At 51.5% G+C, this 18,629-nt stretch overlaps 1 protein-coding gene across 1 annotated transcript; it reads right to left on the bottom strand.

The window, feature by feature from the left end:
• Positions 1-220: 220 nt before the first annotated feature.
• Positions 221-17,632, bottom strand: LOC133354976 (guanylate-binding protein 1-like). The gene is made up of 10 exons (XM_061572207.1): positions 17,344-17,632; positions 14,357-14,484; positions 13,319-13,428; positions 11,156-11,411; positions 10,497-10,674; positions 8,773-9,065; positions 8,043-8,258; positions 5,699-5,801; positions 4,863-4,966; positions 221-3,289 (listed from the first exon to the last, which is right to left on the bottom strand). The coding sequence occupies exons 1-10, from the start codon at positions 17,576-17,578 to the stop codon at positions 3,116-3,118; spliced, it is 1,797 nt and encodes a 598-aa protein (XP_061428191.1). The 5' UTR covers positions 17,579-17,632; the 3' UTR covers positions 221-3,115.
• Positions 17,633-18,629: the final 997 nt, after the last annotated feature.

The raw sequence follows: 18,629 nt of genomic DNA, 5'->3' as shown, positions 1-18,629 counted from the left end.
TTATTCCCCAGGACTAATGTGGCGATAAAGTTCGGCGAGATACGAAGTACTACACACACACAGTACTTATCGTACTGCTCAGCTGCTAAGCTCAACAAAGTATTTCGCCGTAAACTGCTCAGAAAACGTGTTATAACGGTGCGCGTACTGCGTTAGAACGAACACATTCTTCGTTGTGCGAAAAGTGTACCCAAATAAAAGTATGATTCCAACAAAAAGGTCAAGTTTTATATTTATTATGATATATATGTACATACACATAGGCCAATATACAACCGATTATATAAACCTTTAAACTTCGTGTCATTTTTTTTGTTTGGTACTTAGAGGCCCCTCCTAATGCGAGGGCCTCAGCCAGGGGTCAGCGACCTGCGGTTCCGGAGCCGCATCGCGGCTCTTTAAGGAACTTCTCCGTGACATTATTTATGAAAGACCACCGTCCCGTACCCACATGGATTGCTGCTCTGGAAATAACGATTATTTTTTTACCGACTTCGAAAAAAATGCCACTTCTTGTTATTCTGGTGGCCGTCCCATGGGTCCTCTAGCTTACTTAACCGATGCCTAAATCCGGCACGGTCAATGGGCAGTGTTGGTTGGAGTCACGACGTGTGCCCCTCTCTCCTCTGGGTTGACGGGTCGGTAGAATGTGTTGCGTTAAGTTTTTTGCGAATTAAAGGTTTAGCCGTAGTTTTCGCCATCTGGTTAAGCGATCAAACTTGAGCTGTAATAAAGTTTGCGCTCATTTTCCGCGCCGCGTGCGCCAGTGCAGCGTCGCGCCCCGTGGTGGCAACTGGTTTTGGTGTCGTTTTAAGACGGCGTTCTTCACTCATTTTCAGAGGGGGGTCAATTCCGCCGATAAGACATCGTCAGTGTGAGGGCCGGCACAGCATTTGAAACCATTGGGGTTTGATAGCAGCACGATGGGGCCGTTTTCACACGTCTCTTGTAGCCCAAATGTCAGAAGATAATGATAATGTAAATAGTGGACAGCCAACCCAACGGTGGTTGGTTTTCCACCAATCAAAAGTTAAAATTAGCATGTTAATGAGAGATTAGCATGTTAATGGGAGATCGCAGAGCCGCAACCAAGGGGTCGGCGTGCAAAGTGGCTGGGAAAGTGCAAGTTTGAAATGGGCGTAAAGCACAACTAACATCGGAAGGTGGTAGGATGGGAACATCATAGCCAATTATGACTTAAACTGGTTGATAACGTCCTTCTAATGATTGCTCAGTTTGTCTGTGTCTAAATATATGGATGGCTTAATGAACGAATCTTTGTTGATAGCCAGTGGGCTTGCAAAGTACCTTCGTCATAGAGAAATCAATTTCGTGTGAGCCCACCGCATTAAAACAATGATTAGCCAAAGCCGAGGTATTAGTCCTACCGTGTTTCAGATCTGCCTTATGTTCGCGAACACGGTCCGAGACATGTCTCTTAGTTTACCCAATGTAAATACTGCCGCCGACACAGTTTAGTTTGTAGACGCCAGGGTATTGCTTGTCAGGGATCACATCCTTCACAGATAGGATCAGATCACGAATTTTATGTACTGTGTTAAATCGAACCTGGATCTTGTGTTTGCTCATGATTTTGGAAATATTTTTAGTGACCCATGCTATGTATGGTAAGGTGATGGCTTTGATTGGGTCCTCAGATGTTTTTTTCCCAACGGTTGGGGTGATAGCTTTACGGATTGTGTAGTCTGAATATCCATTCATCTTGAGAGCTTGGTGTACATGTTCCAGTTCACTGGCTAGGTGATGACGGTCTGAAATACATTGAGCTCTATGGTGTAGAGTTTTGATGAGGGAATTCTTCTGAGATGGATGGTGGTGGGAGTCAGGATTTAGGTAGGAATCTGTATGGGTGGCTTTTCTGTAGAAAGAATGTCCCATTGAGCCATCTGGTCTATTTTTGATTAAAACATCCAAGAATGGTAACTTGCCATCCTTTTCCACCTCCATGGTGAATTTGATGGCTGGGTGTATGGAATTGATGTGGTTGAGGAATTGGTTTAGAGCTGGTCGACCATGCGGCCAGATGACGAACGTGCCATCTACGTACCTCTTCCACAAGGACGGATGCAGAGTGGATGCCTGGATGGCATCTGTCTCAAATTTTCCCATGAAAACATTGGCTACAACTGGATATAAGGGAGAACCCATTGGGGTACCTTCAACTTGTTTGTAGAATGTTCCATTCCAGGTGAAGTAAGTGTTGGTGAGGCAGTGTCTCACCAGGGCCGGTACATCAGCATTCAGTCCTTGTTTAACCAAATCTTCAATGATTGCAATGGTATCAAGCACAGAAACTTTGGTAAACAAAGAGACCACATCAAAACTAATGAGCAAATCACCTGGAGATAGTGAGATGTCCTTAATTAATGACACCAAGTGAGCTGAGTTGAGTACAGCTGAGGTGGTCTTACCAGTGAATGGTTGTAAGGTCTCAGACAGAAATCGGGCCAGTTTGTAGGTGGGTGAGTCAATGGTGGAGATGATAGGATGAAGGGGTGTCCCTTCTTTATGGATTTTTGGTAAGCCATACAATCTGGGTGGTCTAGCAGCAGAGGGTTTTAAGGAAAACCGCTTGGTTGGTTCGATCAAAGATGTCGAATCAGTGATGATATTGTTGGTTTTTGTAACGAGGCGGTTGGTGGGATCTCTTTTAATTTTGGTATAGCTACCATCATTAATTAGGTCCTCAATTTTGTTATTGTATGTGGTTTTGTCCATGGTAACGGTGGCATTGCCCTTGTCGGCTGAGAAAGCTCAAAGCGCTCATCCTTACTGATGTTGCTAATAAGTGTATTAGCGTTTTTGAGGATTGCAGCGATTTCCGATCTTGCCACGTCTGCAGTAATGTGTCCCAATGATATCATCACACATTAAACCATTTAGTATTTTCTGGAGTTCACACCAAAAATATGACTTTCGTTAACACCCGATTAACACGAAGTCACTGGCACGCTACAGAGAGTATAACTCATCTCACAAAGTACAACTGTGAAATTTCTCTCGAGAGAAGCAATAAGAAGAATTTAAAAGCCTTCGACTGCCTCCCAAAATACACGAGAAACCCCGTCGCATTTGGGAAGAGCTTTGTTCTCTATTACCTGCGCATGAACCTACACCTCAAGAAAAAGCCGGCAACTTGCATGACAATAGGAATCACCGCCTGCAATACGTTTTCCAGCTGGGAATTATGATTTTCCATCACGTCGCTCTGCACTGTAACTTGCTCCTGGATGCTCTTGATCTTTTCGTCGAATGCTCGATTGTTTTCCTGTGGATAAAAAAAAACAGCCAACATGTAACGATCCCCGGCTTTTGATGCCGCAGCGCAGAGTGAGAAAATACATCCGATGCAACCGAGGTGCCGTACCGATGCCTTTAGGCACACTGTGCTTTTACTGATTGTAATTATTTTGTTAAGTTAGACGAATGTAGATATATGGGAATCTGGGTGCAATGTCGATATGACGATGCAATTTGTAACGCACGAGATATTTCACAGACCACAACTGTGAGGAAGCGAAGCTCGGCTCAGTGTCGCTCGAAAGCCAGAGATGAGGGAGGGAGCCTTCATGAAAGTGGTGAGGCCTTTGAGAAAGTGGTGGAGCCTTTGAGAAAGTGGTGGAGCGTTTGAGAAAGTAGCGGGGCCTTTAACAAAGTGGTGAAGCCTTTATGACAGTGGTAGGGGCCTTTTAAAAAGAGCTGGGACCTTCACGAAAGTGCTGGTGCCTTTAAGTGCCTCTTACAAACCACTGTAGATTGGAATTTGGGAAAGAGATGCAAAAATACTTTGGCTGTTACAGGAACAAAACAAAAACCGGTGAGTGGTGAAGCGGAAGAAGCCACGCACATAAAATACCGATGGTCCAAATTATTAGCGCATTTACTTATCACGCATATACGTGTAACGTTTTTTTTTTATCATTTATATACATTTAATGTACTTTTCCTCTGAAGGCAGCGGGATTTGACGAATGCATTGAATTCTTTTAAAATTTACATTCACTAACAAACAGCAGAGGGCAGGGCGCAGCCTTCGTCGTCGACACAGAAGCAGCGTTTATCGGGTTGCCACAGCGGCGAGATGTTAACTACCTCGCCTGGTATACAGGAGGTCGTGGGTTGGATCCCAGCCTTGAAGCCTGCTGCATATTTGCAGTTTGCATGTCTGCCTGCCCGTGGTCGTGTGGATTTTTATCCAACTCCATCGGTTTTTCCCTCCACATTTACAAACGTGCGTTTAGAGTATTTGGCTGCAATACATTTCCACATAATGATAAGTCCACTTCGTTGGGCTATCATTTGTGATCGCTAGGTTGCTTCTGAAAAATAGCTACGTAGCTCAGTGTAGGCCTTACCTAGTAAAATATAAAAAATAGTTAAGTTTTTAGTTGTTTGGTTTTGTAAATATTGCGGGTTTACTCTCCAACACACCGGTGTTGCTGATCTAGTAACGAATTTGAACTTTTTATTCACGTGACAAACCTTACTAATTGGCTATCTCGGGTGCTGGCGGGTTTTATGACACATTTATAGATTTGAAGTTTTCGTGACTGCAAGGATCCATACTCTTTGGTTCTTTCAGTAAAGTCACATAGATGAAAAATTTAAATAATAAAAAATAATAAAATCAAAATGTAGTTATTTTCATTTTATTACTTTTTATTATTTTTATTTTTCATCTTCGTGACTTTACCGAAGAACCAAAGAGTATGGACACATTTATACTTATGCGATCTAACCCCCCCAAAAAAACCTGTATTATGGATAACATTGGCCGCGAAAGCCTACGACTACTACGCGTTAAAACTGTTCAGTTTAGCTGCCCATAGCTGGCCCCTCACCTCCATCTGCTCCCGCAGCGCCTGCATCTGCGCTTGCTGCTGAGTCTTCTTCTGCTCCAGCGCTCGCTTCTCAATCTCCAGCTGCTTCTCCAAGCTCTCCCGCTCTGTGAAGTGAAAAAACAAAAACAACTGAAGGCATCGGCTGCCAAATGCACCTCTTGTCTTTGCTGGACGTACGTGAATGAGGAAGCTTTACACGCTCGCAGGGTTCCTCCGGTGTAGATAAATATTAACAAGAAAAATATGTACAGTCTATTCTTTGGGTCTTTCGGTCTTTTTTTTTCAGCCTGATGACGACCGCTTTGCGTTGCAATCGAAACGTCGTAGTTTTTTAGTTATTTTATTTGAACCGATCTACGTGACTTTACCGAAAGACCCAAAGAATATGAATTCCTGTAGTCACGAAAGATGCTGGATGCAATTACCAGCGAAACGTCGTACTCAAATTATAAATGTTGTGGTTTCACGCTTCAACGCACCGGTGAGCTAAAGCAGTGAACTATTTGTCTTTGTCAACGTGACACTTTTTTACTGATTGACCGTGTTGGGTGGTGGAGGGTTACGACACATTTATAAATAACGCAATCTAAACCCAAAAACGTTTATTATGAAGATTCATGTACAGTCTGTTCTCGTAGAACTCGGGAGTAGTTGTGTTCCTGAAGGAGGAACGCTCTATCCCGTACGTATGCATGCTGAACTTCTTTCGAGCTGTACGTATCCAAACCGCGTGCTCATCGGAGGTGTGCACGTTTAGCGCTGCGAGGGCACGGCCCGTCGAGGAGGCCCTCGTCAAGAAGGCCCTCGATGGCCCAGAGACGAGCTCGAGAACTCACCGAGCCTCGCCCTCTCCGCCTGGGAGATGGCTTTGTCCAGCAGCAGCAGGTGGGACCTCCCTTCCTCCTTGCTCTTCATGAAGTCCACGAGGACGCTCTCCTTCTGCGAATAACCCAGGCGCATATATATTTTTTAAAACGATGATTTCCTGAAAAAATCTTTCTCTTTTTTTTTATCGGAGGCAAATGTGCGGGGCCCCGACACACCGCGTTGCGACGCACGTGTGCGCGCGAGCGCACCGTCAACGTAGGCCGAACAGCTTATGAAAATTCTAGATTTGAAGCTTTCGTGACTGCAAGGATTCATATTCTTAGGTTTTTTTCGGTAAAGTCACGTAGGTAAAAAATTTAAATTAATAAAAGTAAAATAAAAATAAAATAAAAATCACGACGTTTCGGAGGCAACACAAGCTTCCGTCTTCAGGTGGAACCGTCACAGCACGACAGCGGTATCAAGTGTGAAAAACAGGGGGATATAGAAAGATGGGGAATGGGTTCGCTGCCCCCCACCGAGGGGGGGAAGGGCAACTTTGGTCTTATACAGTAAGAGAGAAGGGATGACAAGGGGAGAGAGGCACATAACCGACACACATGCCTGACACGAAGACAATCGTTTCAACATAAGAGGCGGCCAAAAACGAGCGTTTTTTCTTTCCACCCCTCCGAATCCAGCTCCCGTCTCTCCCACAATGGTTATGCTTCTTGTCCCCCGTCCCAGTCTCTCGACCACCTCCATCCCGCTAACTTATTTGAGGTGGTGTATAACGGGGGGGGGGAGAGTGGACCATCTGGGCTCGAATTCCTCCTCCTTTCCCTTGAGCTTATGGCTCAGGTGTCCAATTCCATGCGGCGTCATAAGCGTGCTGCACCGTTGTTTCCCGGTGGGTGCTTCGTGGTTCTTCCACTTGGTCAAAATAACCTTCCGGGCGATGATATTGAAAGTTTGGAGGCGATAAAATCTTGTTGTTGTTGTTTTATTATTATTGTTATTTTAATAACAACAACAATAAAAGTTTCGTACCAACTTTAAGTTTGTAAAAAATAATATCATGGCGGCAGTGGGGCGTAAGCACAATTAACGATACAAGAGCAGGGAAATACATAACGGGCGACGTTTCAGGTGATGCTCCTTCTTCAGAGCACGCAATTGAATGTTTTTGACTAATGTGTTGAGTGTTTTTGTGTTGTAGAGGGTGATAACATCACCGCAAAATGTATATGCACCATTTTTAATGAACTTATATTCAGCCGACTGAGATGAATAAATAAATAAATCTCATCATGAGGCCTCCTTTGCCAGTACCAAAATATAATAATAGGGTTTTTACCCTTTTTTCTGGCGACAAAACTGAAACCTTGTGCAAGGAATCATGTTTACATTAAGCACAATACTTGCAGTCAAAATGCAACACCGATCATTTATGCATTGTTTTTGAAACTGATTATGAAAAAGGGGAAAAACCCTATTAATAAATAAATCTCTCTAAAAGAAGCACAAACAGCAAAAAAGTTATCGCCTTGGTGATTAGCGATCTCGTCACCGTAAGCGCCGCGCTGGCCAAATGTTATCTCCTTCGCTTGGTATGCAGGAGGTCGTGGATTCGATCCCGAACCACAACGCCTACTGCTGTATATTTGCAGTTTGTGTGTGTCTCCGTGGACGCGTGTGATTTTTCTCCAGGTCCTCTAGTTTTTCCCTCCACATATAGAATCAACGTCACACGTTAAGAGAATTTGGCTGCTATGAATTTCCACGCAACAAGCCACTTCGTTGGTCTATCATTTGTGGTCAGGTCACTTATTAAAAAGAGCTATATAGTTCAGTGGGCCTTACCTAATCAAATACAAAGTTTAGTTTTAGTATGGGTATCGATGAGTATATGGGTGTCTGAGTCTCCATGGGTCTCTGAGTATGGGTTTCTGTGGGTCTCTACGAGTATGTGTCTCTATGGGTCTCTGTGGGTCTCTGTGGGTCTCTATGAGTATGGGTTTTTGTCGGTCTCTGTGGGTCTCTGTGGGTCTCTGTGGGTCTCTATGAGTATGGGTCTCTATGGGTCTCTGTGGGTCTCTATGGGTCTCTATGGCTCTCTATGGCTCTCTATGGGTCTCTGTGGGTCTCTGTGGGTCTCTGTGGGTCTCTGTGGGTCTCTGTGGGTCTCTAGGAGTCTGTAGAAACACGCGTTTAGAGTATTTGGCTGCTATAAATGACCACGTGATCAGCCACTCACTTCATTTGTGGGCCAGGTCGCTTCTTAAAAAAAGAGCCACACAACTCAGGTAAACATTTTAAAAAATTGTTTAGTTTTTAGCAGTTTAGTTTTAAACGGACGCCACGCGCTGCTACCTCGTCCCCCAGGCCTTGGGTGTCGCGGTAGTCCGCCTGCAGCAGCTCCATCAGCCTCTCGTACTCCCGGAAGACCCCTTCCTTCTCGAAGGCCTCGTCCTCCTGCAGCTTCGCCCTGATGGGCCCGTAGAGTTCCTGCAGGCGCCGCTCGCACCGCAGCGCCGAGGCCTCCGCGTTGTCTTTGACCAACTTCAGGTACTCTTTGGCCAGGGCGTCCTGCGACAACAAAAACGTGACAGCTCGCGTAACGTCACACTGCGGCGGCGATGTCGAATTGGGCAAGAGAATCTCACTTACTGCTACAATTTAAGGCCCGCTGAGCTGTGTAGGGTTTTTTTTTTCAAGAAGCGACGTGGCCATCGCAGATGAAAGCTCGACGGAGTAGCTAATCGGGTGGAAATTTACGAGCAGCAAAATTATCTAAATAATTTAAACCAATGGGAAAAACCCACAGGTGAGAGGATTCTGTATGAGACCATTGCGGCCGCGTGTCGACTGTGCGACAGCTGAAGTTTGTGGCAGAAGGAAGCCACGGTGAAGTGTGATGGTGATGGCATCAATGGCAGTGGCCGCGATGACCTCTTGACCTGCGGGCTGATATGCCGCGAGAAAAGGCAATAAACACCTTCACCGGTGTGCACTCCGTTAACAACAACAACTGACTTACGCGCAGTAAAATTATATGGGGGCTGGCTATTCTGCGGACCGATCCAGGCGAAGCTTCACTCACCATGAGCTCTTTCTCGTGGCTGTGCTGCCTGTCGAGCATCGAGCGCTCGTGGAACAATTCCACGGCGTCCCGCACGCCCCGTTGGTGCAGGTGGCCGAGCTCCTCCGTTGTGGGGAGCGGCGTCAGCTCGTCCACCGTCACGGCGACGGCCGTCCTCTGGCGGTAGAGCGCCAGCGCCTCCTCCTTTGCCTGCAGGTTGGTGAGCGTGGTCACCCGCTCCAGGGCGCTCTCGATGCAGGGCACGGCGCCGTTGCGCTGCGCCGTCACGTACTGCTCCGCCAGCTGCACGAAGGCTGAGAGAGATGCGGGGAGATACGTGGAAAGAGACATGGAGAGAGATGCGGAGAAACACAGGGAGACGCGGAGAGAGAGATGGGGAGAAACGCGGATAGATGTGGGGAGAGACGCTAAGAGAGACTCGGAGAGAGACGTGGAGAGATGTGGAGAGAGACATCGAAAGAGACGAGGGAGCGCAAGCGGTGCAAGCAGAGCAAGCGACGATGTCTATTTAATTTTTTAGTTAGCTATATATTTTTTTCTTGACATGCTGCATTCTGCTAAATAAACTACTGCTGATGGTACCATCGACTTAACCCTTTCCCATTACGATTCCAGAAGAAACCGGAATAAAAACAAAAATAACCTTATCAGCAAAGTTTGGCGGCAGCTATCGTAGAGTGCGGTCGTGTCGCTACAGTTCTCTGCGGTGAGTACAATGTTTTTTTTTATTATAAAAATGCTGAGCCGCTCGCGCGTTCCGAGATTCAGCGGTGAACGGGGGACCCACCCTGAAACTTGGAGACATCTCGGAACGGGAAATGGTTTTTCCCCTTCACTTTTATAATCAACGTCACGCGTTTTGAGTATTTGGCTACTGTACATTTCCACACAATAAGCCACTTTGTTGGGCTATCATTTATGATCAGGTCACTTATTAAAAAGAGCTACATAGCTCAGTGGGCCTTACCTAGTCAAATAAAAAAAAGTTTAGTATTAGTATGATTATCGAGGAATATGGGTGTTTGGGTCTCCATGGGTCTCCATGGGTCTCTGAGCATGGGTCTCTATGGGTCTCTATGGGTCTCTATGGGTCTCTGTGGGTCTCTGTGGGTCTCTACGAGTCTTTAGAAACATGCATTTAGAGTATGTGGCTGCTATAAATGACCACGTGATAAGCCACTTACTTCATTCAGCTATCATTTGTGGGCCAGGTCGTTTCTCAAAAAAAAAATAGCTCAGTGGGCCTTACCTGGTAGAATACAAATAGTTTAGTTTATAAACCGCGACGTATGAGGAGGGGCACAGAAACTCGGCGGGTAAAAATTCCTGCACAATCAACAGAATGGTGGGTGGGGGGGGGGGAAATTTTGGGCTCACTGTGTGCTGAAATTGCCCAACCGTTAAGAATGGAAAGCGCCGCCCGGTTCGACTGTGCGTAGTCATTGACTCCCAAGAATTACAATCTCCAAGCGAGAGGTTGACACTTGGAGGAGCGCGCCGAGTGCATGCCGTGTAGTGTCATTCTGTATTTTTTCTTTCCTTGCAGAGGATTTAACAGCTGCACGGACATCCCACGCGCATGTCGCGTTGCTGTACCCGCAACGTCGCAGTGGAGTGTCCCGCTAAGACAGTGAAGATTGAGGCTGAGAAAAGTCACGTGCGTGCGCCGTACCCACGCGTCTCGGTATGGGAAAGGGATTGGGGCGCTCCTCGCGAGGGCTCACATTTGCCGGTGAGGATGGCGCCATCGATGTGCTTGCTGGTGGCTCGTCCCAGCACGTGGCCCGCGAACTCCTCCGCGGTCGTCAGGAACTCCGGGTCGAGGCTCCCGTCCGGGAGGCCCTCGAGGAACTCCAGGTCCTCCCGGTGCGTCGGCATTGGAAACACGAAGCACTTCCGATCCTTCGGGAAAAGAAGCGCGCCCCGATTGCCACGTGGTGGGGGAGGGTTCTCTCTAATCGCCAAATACGTGATGCATTATAACGGCACGCGTTCCGCATTGTAACGGCACGCGTTCCGCGTTGTAACGGCACACATATCGGAAGGAAGAGCGTTCCAGACGGCTGCAGAAGCACATCTGAAAGCACGCGATGCGGTGACCGTTTTTGTTCGACGGTGAGCCGAAAGCCTCCGCTGCTGCGAGAATGAGCGGGGTTCGCACGATAGTGGTTTACGTCCCTTGACGATGTCAGCCGAGGTGCTGTCGTTCATCTGTGGCGAGTACTGCGTGCGTAATGAGCGCAAACAAGAAAGCTTCGCACCATTAAAGTTCACCGTTTTGCCCACCGACCGCCCTTCTAAAAGAGCATCGGGCGATTCGAGTTCGATGGGCGCGACGTGCGAGGGTGCAAGACAGGTCCGGAGGATGGAGCGCGCACTCTACCTTGAAGTAACCGCACAGGAGCTGCCTCTGCTCGTTGAACCGTCGGCAGTCCGGCGTCATCCCCGCCTTGCGCATCTGCAGGCAGTGCTCCATGTACTCGTCGGCCGAGCACGGCTCTCCGTCGACGAGCAGCTTCAGCGTGAAGTCGCGCACGCAGATCACCAGCGGGGGGAAGTAGTGCTCGAAGTCCGAGCCGAGCTCGTCCTCGTCCTGTTTCACCCGCGTCCTCACGTGGTCCGTCATGTTCACCACGAAGCTGTGGCGCGAGCGGAGTGGGTGGAGCGGAGTGGAGTGGAGCAAAATGGAGTGGATCGCAGCAGGGTGGAGCAGAATGGGGTGGGGTGGAGTGGAGCGGAGTGCGGTGTAGTGGAACGGAGTGCGGTGTAGTGGAACGGAGTGGGGTGTAGTGGAGTGCGGTGTATGGTGCGGAGTGCGGTGTAGTGGAACGGAGTGGGGTGTAGTGGAACGAAGTGGGGTGTAGTGGAACGGAGTGGGGTGTAGTGGAGCGGAGTGCGGTGTAGTGGAACGGAGTGGGGTGTAGTGGAGTGCGGTGTAGTGGTGCGGAGTGCGGTGTAGTGGAACGGAGTGGGGTGTAGTGGAGTGCGGTGTAGTGGAGCGGAGTGCGGTGTAGTGGAACGGAGTGGGGTGTAGTGGAGTGCAGTGTAGTGGTGCGGAGTGCGGTGTAGTGGAACGGAGTGGGGTGTAGTGGAACGGAGTGCGGTGTAGTGGAGCGGAGTGCGGTGTAGTGGAACGGAGTGGGGTGTAGTGGAGTGCGGTGTAGTGGTGCGGAGTGCGGTGTAGTGGAACAGAGTGGGGTGTAGTGGAACGGAGTGGGGTGTAGTGGAACGGAGTGGGGTGTAGTGGAGTGCGGTGTAGTGGTGCGGAGTGCGGTGTAGTGGAACAGAGTGGGGTGTAGTGGAACGGAGTGGGGTGTAGTGGAACGGAGTGGGGTGTAGTGGAGTGCGGTGTAGTGGTGCGGAGTGCGGTGTAGTGGAACAGAGTGGGGTGTAGTGGAACAGAGTGGGGTGTAGTGGAACGGAGCGGGGTGTAGTGGAACGGAGTGGGGTGTAGTGGTGCGGAGTGCGGTGTAGTGGAACAGAGTGGGGTGTAGTGGAACAGAGTGGGGTGTAGTGGAACGGAGTGGGGTGTAGTGGAACGGAGTGCGGTGTAGTGGAGCGGAGTGCGGTGTAGTGGAACGGAGTGGGGTGTAGTGGAGTGCGGTGTAGTGGTGCGGAGTGCGGTGTAGTGGAACAGAGTGGGGTGTAGTGGAACGGAGTGGGGTGTAGTGGAGCGGAGTGGGGTGGAGTGTGTTAAGGAAACCAGGGCAGCTTCTTCCTCCCTAATCACCGCTTCCTGATATAAAAGTCGACGTTCCTGCTCGCAGTCCCTACCTGGGTGGGACAGTGAGCCCAACTTCCACCCCCCCCCCACCCTCCATTCTGTTGATTGCGCAGGAACATGAGAGATTTTGGAATTTTTACCCATCGAGTTTCTGTGGCCCTCCTCATACGTCGCGGTTTGTAAACTGTCAACAAAACTTTTTATTCCACCAGGTAATGCCCGCTGAGCAATATTGCTTCTTTTTCAGAAGCGAACTGGCCACGAATGATAGCTCAACGAAGCGGCTCATCGAGGGGAATTTTACAGCAGCCAAATACTCTCAATGCATGTTGATTATAGATTGTGTAGGGGAAAAACCGGAGGACCCGGATCAAAATCCACGCGACCACGGGGGAGAACACGCAAACCGTATACCAGGCGAGGTAGTTAACATTTCGCCACCGAAGCGGCAGTGGGCGGGGTAAAGCAATCGTCAGAGTAGCAGTCGGCGGAGGGTTCGAAGAGAGACATGGCAAAAGCAGTAGGCAGGAAAAGAGAAGGCAAACGCGATCGGCGGGGAGGACGCGGGACGGTTTTAGCTGTGGGCAGAGACGACGGAGACAAGGAGCGGTTGAAGAAGCGGTGTTGGGAAAAGGCCTGCACAGCGCCGAGTTCAAAAGGTGACCTGAACAGAAGGGGGTCCAGGGGGCGGGAATACAAAACGACGAGGAGGGAACGGCCGTAGCGCGTGAGACAAGCGATCGTCTCCGTGGGTTCACGGCATCCCGGCGGCGGCGGCAGGGGCAGCAGCGTTACGCAGCCGCGAGCGCGTTGGGAGGATACTGCAGCTGCTCGAGGCCTTCCTTGTCGAGCGTGCCCACGACGTTGTAGACCAGCGTCGTGCTCAGCAGCACGGCCATCACGAAGAGCCACGTGTCGTGCGTGCTTCCGGCCTGCGGCACAAAGAAGGGATGACGCGCCGTGCCGCCACAACAGTTTGAACGTACCGCGTTCGCAGGGCCTGTCCCCCAGGGCACGGGGAATCTGGGCGGCCGCCCCGGGCCCCGCACTTTGGGGGCAGGGGCCCACACAGTGGCGCCCTATCGCCGCGGTGGTGCCCATTGGACGGTCGCGTGGATTTTTCTCCTCCACATTTAGAATCAACGTCACGCGTTCAGAGTATTTGACTGCTGCTATCAATTTCCACGCGGCGAGCCACTTCGTTGGGCCATCACTTGTGGCGAGGCCTCTTCTGAAAAAGAGCTAGTGGTCCTTATCTAGTAAAATAAAAAAATAGTTGATATTTGAATATTTTCAGAAGTTGGGTTTTTCCCGGCCACCGCACCCACCTATGGACGGCCCTGCGTTCGAACCAACCGTCGCATTTGGAGTGGTACATTTCCACTCTGAGTGAACATTCCCATGAGCTCACGGGCCTCTGAGCAAACAAACCCGAGTTCAGCAGTAAACCCGGATTGAAGCGGAGTTATGGTGGATTCAATTTGTTGAGGACGACCAAAATCGGAGACATTCACGACTGAAGAGTAAACTTCATTCTGGCAACGGGCAGCTAGCTCAGGCCAGGTGGCAATCGGGGTAGAGCAGCGACCACCACCGCCCCCCCCCCCCGCACCTAGATTGTAAACCTCCCCCACACCTCCGATTAGCACGATTGGCTACGTACGGTGCGAAAGAAGTTCAACACACAAGAAAACATTTGCCGGCAGCGAAGCCACCGCGACAAGGGTTGGTGGCTATACCACCCCAGTGCCCGACCCCAGAACGAAATAGGGGAGAAGGGGGGGCGGGGGTTGGTTGGAGGGGGGGGGGGGCTACCACCCCCGCCCCCCACGAGAACGGACGAGGAGATCCGCCACTGACCGACTCCACATCTCCCAGACCCTCGGTGTCGAGCAGCAGCAGCCACTTGTCCTTGGACAGTGGATGGGGTCTCGGCCAGACCCAGATCCCCTTGGTGTGAGACTGCACCGTGCAGCCCAGGGAGAAGCCTGCGGTTACAAGGGGAAGAACAGACACACAAAACGCAACAGCCAAAGGTTGTGGGTGATGCCGCTGAATATTCAGCATACTGCTGCGAGCAGAGGCCGTCCCTAGGGTAGGTTCGATCCTAACCCTGGCGCCTGCTGCTGTATATTTGGGGGTTGCGTGTCTCTCTCTCTCCCTGTGGTCGCGTGGATTTTTCTTCGGGTCCTCCGGCTTTTCCCCACCACATTTAGAATCAATATCATGCTCAATCTTGATTTGAAGCTTTCGTGACTGCAGGAATCCATACTCTTTGGTTATTTCGGTAAAGTCACGTAGTTAGAAATAAAATAAATCACGACGTTTCGATCGCAACACAAGCGGTCGTCCTCAGGCGGAAAAAATATAATCCAGCAGTGGAACTGCTGAACTAGCGAGGGAGCAGCTACAATAAGAGGTTATATATGTGGCGATGGGCAAGCAAGCGGGGTCTGAGCTAGAAAGGAATTCCTGCTTTTAGAGTATTTGGCTGCTTTAAATGTCCACATTGATAAGCCACGTCGTTGGGCTATCATTAGTTATAGACCGGTTGGCTATAAAAATGAGCTACATAGCTAAGTGGGCCTTACCTGGTAAAATAAAATAAAAATTGTTTAGTAGTTTAGTTCATACCGCACGGAATGCTAAGTGTGGTGCATTGCCACTCGGGTCTCAAGTTAGAGAGGTGGCTGGCAATGCTGCAGTGCCACACTCAAGGCACCTGCTGGCAGAGGGGAATCCTCCACCAGGGGTAGCTCTAGATCTGTTGCCCCCGTAAAGCGGGGAGTGTATGGCTCGATATTTGTTGCACCTCCGATAAGCAGGGTTGGCTACGTACGGCGCGAAAGAAGTTCAACATGCATGAGTTCTATTTTTTGGCAGGCAACTTATTTAATGTATTATCGATGCATACTCTTAGTTCTTTCGGTAAAGTCACGTAGGTAAAAAATGAAATTAAAATTAATTTAAAAAATAAAATAAAAAATCACGACGTTTCGGAGGCAACACAAGTCTCCGTCATCAGGTGGGACCGTCACAGCCAGATTTGCTGCACCAAGTGAGGCCACAGCCAGATTTGCTGCACCAAGTGAGGCCACTTGATGCAGCAAATCTGGCTGTGACGGTCCCACCTGATGACGGAGACTTGTGTTGCCTCCGAAACGTCGTGATTTTTTTTATTAATTTTAATTTAATTTTTTACCTACGTGACTTTACCGAAAGAACTAAGAGTATGAATCATTGCAGTCACGAAAGCTTCAAATCTAGAAGTATTATCGATGATCGAAATGACATCAATGACATTCCATCATATAAACATGTTCAACTCCACTCACTCCCCCCTACTCCTTCACTTGATTTACAGGAAGTCGGGGTTTCGATCTCGACCCTGACGCCTGCTGTGGTATATTTGGAGTTTGTGTATCTCTCTCTCTCTCCCCCCGTGGTCGCGTGGATTTTTTTCTCCGGCGTCCTCCGGGTTTTTCCCCCCTCCACGTTTAGAATCGACACGCATTTAGAATAGCTTGGCCGCTTTCAATTTCCACTTGATAAATCACGACGTTGAGCTGTCATTTGTGGCCAAGTCGCTTCTTCCGAAAAATAAGCTAATAACTGAGTGAGCCTTACTTGGTAAAATAACAACAACAACAACAACAAAACACTCAGTTGCATTTGAATTTGTTTTGTGTGATTTGTTTACCTTTCTAAAACTTTGCGCTCCTATCGTCTCTCTGTAGTGTGTTTGTTGTTGTTACTTTCTGACCCCGTGCCCCTACTGAAAATCTGTGAACAAAACAACTTCGTATCTCACCACCCTCCCTGCCCCAGCCTCCAGCAATCCTGCCCCGCGAATTGAGGAAGTGAGGGCAGTTTGGGGCTGGTTTCAGTTTCAAGATCCTCATCCGTGCGCCGGTTCGCCCCCACCACCACTGCCGAAAACACACAATGACCTGGCACAGCACTGTAAAGAAAATATATTCGTCAATAGCACTGACCTTTGGCAACGTTTCAGGCCGTGACCCTTTTTCACAACACACACACACAAACGTCGTCTATTATGCGTTTGTGTACAATATTTTTAAGGCCAATGTCATTGTCCAATGTGTTGAGTTGAGTTTTATTAATTGTGCCAGTGCACCACTGCTAATTTAGCAGCGAGAGCATCGCCAAACAGGCTGTTGTTGTTGATGATGCTGCTTGCTACGCGCGTTTACCCAGCAAAGTCTCGCTGAATCGCATCTCCTGTTCAGGACAAATCCTGCAAAGTCTTCACGGTACGAAGAAGAAACGACCATGGTGGTGGTGTGGTGGGTGGTAGTTGTGTGGTGGGTGGTGTGGTGGGGTGAGTGGGGGTGTGGTGGGGTGGTGGGGTGTGTTGTTGGTGTGGTGGTGATGTGGGTGGTGGTGGTGTGGTGGAGTGGTGGGTGGTGTGGTGGAGTGGTGGTGTGGTGGAGTGGTGGGTGGAGTGGTGGTGTGGTGGGTGGTGGTGGAGTGGTGGGGTGGTGGAGTGGTGGTGTGGTGGTGGTGGTGTGGTGGGTGGTGTGGTGGGTGGTGTGGTGGAGTGGTGGTGTGGTGGAGTGGTGGGTGGTGGGGTGGTGGGGTGGTGGGTGGTGTTGTGGTGTGGTGGGTGGTGTGGTGGGTGGTGTGGTGGTGTGGTGGAGTGGTGAAGTGGTGGGGTGGTGGGGTGGTGGGTGGTGGGTGGTGGGTGGTGGTGGTGGGTGGTGGTGGTGGGTGTTGGTGGTGGGTGTTGGTGTTGGTGGTGGTGGTGTGGTAGGTGTGGGTGTTGGTGGTGGCAGGGAAGACACAAATATAGGACAGATCCGCGAGTACTCGAGTGCACTTCGTACCGGAGTTGGTCCCCGCGAGGCGGTTCATGAGGAACGACTTCCCCGTGCGGTACCTCCCGACCACGGCCACCACCACCACGGGCCCCGTGACGAGGCGCGACACCGCCGCTGCCGTCTCGGGCACCAGCACGAATTTGCCATCTCTGTCCGTCACGATCAGAGGCAGCGGCGCCTCGAAGGATGAGGAGGTGGAGGAGGTGGAGGGTGTGAAGAAGGAGGATGAGGAGGTCGCCATGAGGTCAGCAGCTTGAGTCGCGCGGCGTCTTCCCGTGTGCGAGCGAGAAGAGACGCGGCGACTTTGCGCAGAGGGGGGTCATTGGTGCCGCCCACTCGGCATGAAGCCCTCCCCCGTGCCCCCCTCCCCCAGCGGCCTCCCCCCCCCCCCTTGGCCTCCCCTCCCCGTGCCCCCCCCCCTGGCCTCCCCTCCCCCGTGCCCCCCCCCCGCGGCCTCCCCACCCCCGTGCCCCCCCCTTGGCCTCCCCACCCCCGTGCCCCCCCCCTTGGCCTCCCCTCCCCCGTGCCCCCCCCGCGGCCTCCCCTCCCCCGTACCCCCCCCCCTTGGCCTCCCCTCCCCCGTGCCCCCCCCCCTTGGCCTCCCCTCCCCCGTGCCCCCCCCCTTGGCCTCCCCTCCCCCGTGCCCCCCCCCCTGGCCTCCCCTCCCCCGTGCCCCCCCCCCTTGGCCTCCCCTCCCCCGTGCCCCCCCCCCTGGCCTCCCCACCCCCGTGCCCCCCCCTTGGCCTCCCCTCCCCCGTGCCCCCCCCCTGGCCTCCCCACCCCCGTGCCCCCCCCCCCTTGGCCTCCCCTCCCCCGTGCCCCCTCCCCTTGGCCTCCCCTCCCCCGTGCCCCCCCCCCCTTGGCCTCCCCTCCCCCGTGCCCCCCCCCCTTGGCCTCCCCTCCCCCGTGTCCCCCCCTCTTGGCCTCCCCACCCCCGTGCCCCCCCCCCTTAGCCTCCCCTCCCCCGTGCCCCCCCCCTTGGCCTCCCCTCCCCCGTGCCCCCCCCTGGCCCCCCCACCCCCGTGCCCCCCCCCCTTGGCCTCCCCTCCCCTGTGTCCCCCCCTCTTGGCCTCCCCACCCCCGTGCCCCCCCCCCCTTGGCCTCCCCTCCCCCGTGCCCCCCCCTTGGCCTCCCCTCCCCCGTGCCCCCCCCCTGGCCTCCCCACCCCCGTGCCCCCCCCCCCTTGGCCTCCCCTCCCCCGTGTCCCCCCCTCTTGGCCTCCCCACCCCCGTGCCCCCCCATGCCCCCTCCCCCGTTTCACCTCAGGCGCGGGGCATTCCGGCCACCGTGAT

The sequence above is a fragment of the Lethenteron reissneri genome, chromosome 50, assembly GCF_015708825.2.
Source record: "Lethenteron reissneri isolate LAM-NWPU_2019-01 chromosome 50, ASM1570882v1, whole genome shotgun sequence".
In the NCBI taxonomy this organism is placed as follows: domain Eukaryota; kingdom Metazoa; phylum Chordata; class Hyperoartia; order Petromyzontiformes; family Petromyzontidae; genus Lethenteron; species Lethenteron reissneri.
Note: the sequence above shows the minus strand (reverse complement) of the source record. Positions and strands in the feature narration are given on the sequence as shown.

Excerpts from the sequence above, each read along its gene's own strand:
- LOC133354976 (XM_061572207.1), bottom strand. The coding sequence starts at position 17,578 with ATGGCGACCTCCTCATCCTCCTTCTTCACACCCTCCACCTCCTCCACC. Across the intron at positions 13,429-14,356 it reads GTCTGGGAGATGTGGAGTCG|GCCGGAAGCACGCACGACAC; the intron begins GTCAGTGGCGGA and ends TTTGTGCCGCAG. Across the intron at positions 9,066-10,496 it reads CGCCATCCTCACCGGCAAAT|CCTTCGTGCAGCTGGCGGAG; the intron begins GTGAGCCCTCGC and ends CATCTCTCTCAG.